The following is a 6,727-nucleotide window of genomic DNA, read 5'->3' as shown; positions in this document are numbered from 1 at the left end:
TTTATATATATAGTTGCATGCACAACTTAAACTTGCAATTCCATATCTTTAAGGGATTTGAAACATAATTGATGAAGGAATATATATATATATATATATATATATATATATATATATTTCAAACAAAATTGATATAATAATATATTTAAAAAGGCCACAATGTAAAATAATGAGACTGCTAAAATATTTTAACCAATTTTTTTTTATTTTTTCCCTATTGTTTTATATAATGTATATATCGGCTTTTTTTACTTTTAATTACTTTTTTTTCCAAGGAAAAAAAGCGAACTTTTTTATAAGGAATAAAAAAGTTACAAAGCATATGAGTTAACATTCTGCAAAAAACTGCCTGATAAGGAGCAAAGGCTCCTCTGAGAAAGATCATCAGCACCCCTACAGAGCGCTAACAAAGTCTCCTGTACTCGGCCTGAACAGCCATAACCAAAAAGGAGCTGAAGTCCACAGTGTCTCCTGGGTCTCCTTTCATGAGGAAAACAACCCAGAAAAAACCCATACAGTAAACAGTTCACAATCCGCTCTATCAATCCAGAGCATAACAGTATATAAAAGGAAAAAACACAGTTGACATATGCCACCGATATCATATGAAACACAGATAATCTAGTGCATATAAGTGGAAAACAAAAACATTATATATTTGGAGGGAGATCCGACACACGGATCTGATCCTGAAATTGTTCTGTTACTCTCCAAGTGCCCACAGCTTGCTGCAGACCTTCTTTAGAAAGCCGATCTGCCTCCTCGTTGCAATCCCTGTAGATGTGGTCAATAGAAAAAACATTAAACTGTTGTTTTAAGGTTTGTATTTCTTCTAGTAAAGGCATCAACATGTAGTGCTGGCATCTATATTTCCCATTAACCCAGTTAACAACATTCATCGAATCTCCATAAATCTGAACTGTAAGGATATTTTTGTGGATGAGCCAACAAAGGAGCAGCTTTAAGGCAGTGAGTTCAGCAAAGTTATTTGTTCCCATCCCGATTCCCACTGAGGCCTTTAGTGAGTGAGAATCACTAAGATGTATGCAAAACCCAGCTCCCGTGGAATTGTTTTGGGCTGCCCCGTCAAAGAAAGCCCACGGTATCCCATCTCTAATGCGAAGCTCCTTCCGCAGATCAATTTTTGCAGGATCCTCCTTTACAGGAATGCTATCAAGAATGGCATTGCTTTGAATGGCAATAGCAGCCACAGGGGTCGACATTTCTCTAAAAATACTACGATTCCTTGCAATCCAAATACCCCAGCAAATGATGGGAGGTAAATTCCTCAGGTTCCTCTCTTGAAAATGGTTCCACCAATATTCCCAAGCTGTGGTCATACTATCTCCCTCCCACCTTAATTTTACATTTAAGAGCCTTTCCGCTTCATTCCAGACCTGCTTTGTAAAAGGGCATGATAGGAAAAGATGGTGAATGGATTCTGAATCAGCAAAACACAGAGGGCATCTTCCAGGTTCCTGCTTAAACCGGGCTTGTAGAATTTCCCATGTAGGAATCTTATGATTTAAGGCGCACCAAAAAAAGATTCTAGCTTTTTTAGGACACTTAAGTTTGAACAAAGGCTTTGACCACCAAACAGGAGGATTCCAGCCTTTATTCTTCATCAAGAAATTGTAGCCAGCCTTTGGAGAATATAGCCTGTCTCAGCATGTGCCCAAACCAGAGAATCCGGCCTGTCCTTTATTCTTACATTGGATCTTCTAAGCTCCTGAAGGAATAGCTGCCATTCATTTCTCCAGGTGGGATCTATTCCTAGATCGACTTCAGACTTCCAAGCCTGCCCCCATATAGATGACTGCTCCATATTTGCAATCTGCCTTAAGTTTCTAATTCCAATATCGTCCAGGTGAGTGAGCATTCCAGGAGAAAGAGCAAAACCCTCACTACACCCCACCCACGGATCCCTACCGATCCTCAAATTTTCTCCATTTCCAACCCGCCAAGCCAGACCTTGTTCAATTACCTTAAAAGCCTCAGAAGTGGCTTTCCAGATGACAGAACAATTTCTTCCTTTTTTGTTTGGGGTTCTAATCCAATCTTCGAGTGGAGTAGGGTCAATGTACTTTCTTTTAACTACCTTCGTCCAGAGATTCTCCATGGAGATGATTCTCCAACCTGATTTAGCTGCTAAGGCTAGGCTGAAGTCAGTGGGACTTTTCAAACCCCATCCACCCCAGTCTTTTGGTCTTGCGATCTTATCCCATGCCACCTAGGGGAGGACAGGTTCCTCTTTGGACTCAGACCACAGAAACCTACTGCAAATCTGCTTTATTTTGTGGAGAATCCCTTTTGGGATCCAGGTCAATGCTGCCCAAAAAACCGGTATAGCCTGAAGGACTGAATTTACCAAGGTAAGTCTTCCTGCCCTAGAAAGCCACTTGAAACTCCAATGGGATATTTTTTGTTCAATCTTCGCTATTAGCCAATTCCAGTCCTTCTTTCTGTAAGAGGATGGTTTAAGCCAAAAACCAAGATATTTGAACGGCTGCTCCATATTACAGGTTCCAAAGGGCAGGTGAGCAGCAATCATAGTCTCCTCTTGTCTATTGAAGCCTTCAAAGATTAATTGAGACTTCCTTTCATTTATTTGAAGCCCTGTAGCTTTCAGGAACTGATCAAGAATGCGCTTAATCTCTAAAATTTCATTTAAGTTCCCATTTGAAAACAAAAGAATATCATCGACAAAAAGCAGATGTGTAATGAACAGATTAACAACAACTTCCAAACCTTTTACCAAACCTGAACTTTTTGCCTTTGCAATAAGTCTGCTCAAGCCTTCTGCAGCAAGAAGGAAAAGCAGGGGGGAGAGCGGACACCCTTGACGCAGCCCTCTTTGACTTTTAAAGAATTGAGAAGCAGCTCCGTTTATCAGGACAGCAAAATTTACATTTGTGATACATCCCATGATCCAATTTATGAAGCCCACGTGGAAGCCCAGATGTGTCAGGAGCAACTTTAAATACGTCCAACTGACCCTATCATAGGCTTTAGATAGATCTATTTTGAGCACTGCCCCCTTTTTGTTTGCTTGCCTGATACTGTGAATAGTTTCTTGAGCTACCCCTATAGCTTCATGAATTTGGCGCCCATCCAAGAAACCAAATTGCTCCTTTGAAATACAGCAAGATAAAATGGGTTTCAGGCGAACTGCAATGATCTTTGCTATAATCTTGTAGATGGTATTGCACAGAGAGATAGGCCTGAAATCTTCGAAAGAAACAGGGTCTTCTTTTTTTGGAATAAGGGCTATGAAGGTTGCATTGAACGGACCATAGATTTCTCCTTTCACTCTAGATTCCTCCACAACTTCAGTAATTTCTGCCCCGATAGATTCAAAAATGTGTGTAAAGAGTTCTATGGTCCATCCATTGGGCCCTGGACTTTTATCTTTCGCCATAGACTTTATTACACTTTCTACTTCCTCCTTTGTCACTTCTCTAAAAAGATCTTCAGCTTCTTCCTCCTCCACAAACCGAGGAAAAGCCTGGGCAGTTCTGATACTTTTAATTACTTTATCTCTCTATAAAGTTGATATAATATTATGTTTTTTTTGTAAGCTTCCGTAGGACCTTCTCATTATTATGTTTTTTTTTGTAAGCTTCGGTAGGACCTTCTCATTTTCGAGTTTTTACATGTCCGTTATTCACCCCATTTCCGGGGGAGGTAGCACAAGAGTCGAACCCAAGATCTCCGGTTTGGTGAGACTTCAATCCACGGCCATTGCCACTTGAGCTACCCCATGCGGACATTGATATAATATTATGTTATTTCATATCAACATGGACATATATTTTTATGGTTGAGAGTGAGACTGAAATAATTTTACTACTTCTCCAAGGATGGTGAGATTACTTTTAATTAAACAAACCAAACATGTATATTCTTTTTTTTTATTATATCCTACATTTTTTTATTTTTTATTTTTTTATTTTTTATTTATTTTTTTCATATGGACATCGAAATATATTATTTATGGTTGAAAGTGAGAGTGAAATAATTTTGTTACTTCTCCTTTAGTATGGCAGTGAGAGTATTTTTAATATCAAACATGTATATTCTTTTTTGTTTTTTTATTATCTTCTCCATTTTTTTATTTTAATTAAAGTTTTTTTTTTTTAAATGAGCCTCTGAACTCAATAAACATAATAAAGAAACATTAAGTAATAACTGTTCAATGGCAAAATAAAAATTGAATGTGACACTTGTGTATATGACATTTTTTTTAAAACAAAAAGGTTATAATTACCTTTGAGATAAATCTTAACTCTCTATTTTGATTACTATTAAACAAAAAGGTTATAATTACCTTTGAGATAAATCTTAACTCTATTTTAATTACTATCAAAAAAAATTTGGAGGTTTAATCCCTATCATCCACCTAATAATTAGTAATAACCTAGTCTAACTTAGACTATGTCATTATTAATAATTAAATTAAATTCTGAGAATCCTATTCCAAAATAAAAACCCTATTCCAAAATAGAAATCTATTTAAAATAATTAATAATATAATGACTTCTCCCTCCTAAAAAATTTACTTCCCCCATTATCATGACAAATAATTAATAAAAAATATCATTACAATTAACCTCTCTTAAATATTTCATCTTCGGAATATTAAAAATAGTTATTAATAATTAAATTAAATTCTTAAAACCCTATTCCAAAATAAACTTACTAATTTAAAATAATTAAAAATATAATAAACCACCCCTCTTTCCTAAAATTTTTAGCTTCTCACCCGCGCCTTTCCGATATTGTGATAATTAATTAATAATAAGTACCATAATCCATTGACGTATCCTTCCTAAATATTTGACCTTCCCGCTACGAGACATACAACATCAAAACCCTTAATTACACCTCCAAAATTTCAAACATAAACTTTAAAAAATAAGAGTTAATTAATAATAGATACTATTATCCATGGGCCTATCCCTCCTTAATATTTCACTTTCCCACTATTGCCGTGGCGGGACATAGAGTCATCACAAACCTTAGTTACCACTTCAAAATTTCAAAAATAAATCTTAAAAAAAATTAACTAATAATTAGATACCATTATCCATGGGCTCTCCCTCCCAAATATTTCACCTTCCCGCTATTGTGCGGGACATACAGTCATCACACCCCTTAATTACAACTCCAAATTTCAATATAAAATTTACAGTCCAATTTATATGCACGAATGCAATAGGCGGTCTAGTCTGGTGTCAGTGTTTTCCGTAGCTATTCAGCCCCAAATATCTTTGCCCTGCCCTGCCCTTACTCTTATCATTTTCATCGTCTTACATTTCATTCGAGGCCCTGCAATAACTTTAAGTACCCAGTTTGTTTCCGTCGTTTTCCGGGCCGCGTGTCACCGCTCTTGGACTAATGTTGCCAACACACAGGTCAAATAAGACACAGGTCAAATAAGAGAGTTTAATTGGGCGTTGTTTATTTATGTTGTGGAATTGTTAGGATAGTCAAAAGTGACAGTAATCTGGTCAAAAAAATTTCAAAAAATCTCTTAGTAGCAGTATTTTGAATCATGTTTTTGAGGGTTGAAATAGATTTAGCACCATCAAAAACAGTGGATCATGTAAATGTTGATGGAAATGGATTCAGCACCATCAAAAACCTATAAGGCACCAAAAATCTTGAAATTTGACAACTTTAATTTAGATTTACAAAAATCCTTACCGAATTTTATCAAAATCTTGCCGAAATTTCAATAATTTTCAAAACAAATTTACAAATTTACGAAGCTTAATTTAAGTAGTCCAACTTATTACCGTTGTTTTTCGGGCCGCTTGCCATGCTTCGGGACTAATGAGGGCAACGCAAAGCCCAATGAAGAGGGGTTTGGTTTTCTTGAAAACGTAAAATGGTTAGATTTCATTTTTTTTAAGTGTTTTTTGGTTTTTCTTGTACCAGTTATCTTTTATTGAAAATAAAAGTTAGTTACATAGTTCATGGTTCTATATCATCTGTTGGTCTATTCGAATAGTTAGCTTACTTGTAAGCAAAACAAATTCATTATCCATTAGTATCTTTAATACATCTTTAAAAGGTAGTAGTGGCCAATGAAGCTCTCCTAGTAAGATGAGTTTGTCTACCTTGTAATTTGGTTTTGTAACTTTTGATTTTCCATTAGTATCTTTAATGCATTTTTATAAGTGTAAATTTAGGAATCACATTTTTCTTTAGGATAGAGAAATAAACAAAATTACGAAACTTTCGGGTTAAAAGGTGGTAGTGGCCAATGAAGCTCCACTACTAAGAATAAAAAAGACTTCGTAAATTTGACAATTCTAGATTATTACTCAATATACATATTAAAAATTTGAATTTTTAGCTACATTATCTACTCGCTATAAAACATGAAATTCCAAATTAAAAATCACATCTCACTATGAAACACATAAATTTAAATTCAAATTTATAAGTTTTTAAGATTAAAAAAAATACCCAGGAGTGACAAATAATTTAAATTCAGATTTATAAGTATTTATTATAAATCTTTTTCAAAAATAATAAAATAGCTTTTATGTTTTAAAATTAAAAATGAATTGGATATTTTTATATAACATTAAATTTTTAGATATAATGTATAAATAAATAAATAAATTCTTAATTTATTTATTACTATTAATTTTAAATTATACTTTTAAATTAAAATGAAAATCACAATATTCACTCATCAAAAGTAATATAATCACGG

At 34.6% G+C, this 6,727-nt stretch overlaps 1 protein-coding gene across 1 annotated transcript; it reads right to left on the bottom strand.

The window, feature by feature from the left end:
• Positions 1–311: 311 nt before the first annotated feature.
• LOC149225307 (uncharacterized) lies at positions 312–1,223 on the bottom strand. The gene is made up of 2 exons (XM_089379909.1): positions 680–1,223; positions 312–427 (listed from the first exon to the last, which is right to left on the bottom strand). The coding sequence occupies exons 1-2, from the start codon at positions 1,221–1,223 to the stop codon at positions 312–314; spliced, it is 660 nt and encodes a 219-aa protein (XP_089236035.1).
• Between the last annotated feature and the right edge of the window lie 5,504 nt (positions 1,224–6,727).

Source organism: Pinus tabuliformis, chromosome J (genome assembly GCF_031772625.1).
Source record: "Pinus tabuliformis cultivar Carrire ecotype Pingquan chromosome J, CPIR1, whole genome shotgun sequence".
NCBI lineage: Eukaryota > Viridiplantae > Streptophyta > Pinopsida > Pinales > Pinaceae > Pinus > Pinus tabuliformis.
The sequence above is the reverse complement of the archived record's forward strand: the minus strand, read 5'-3'. Positions and strand labels throughout refer to the sequence as shown.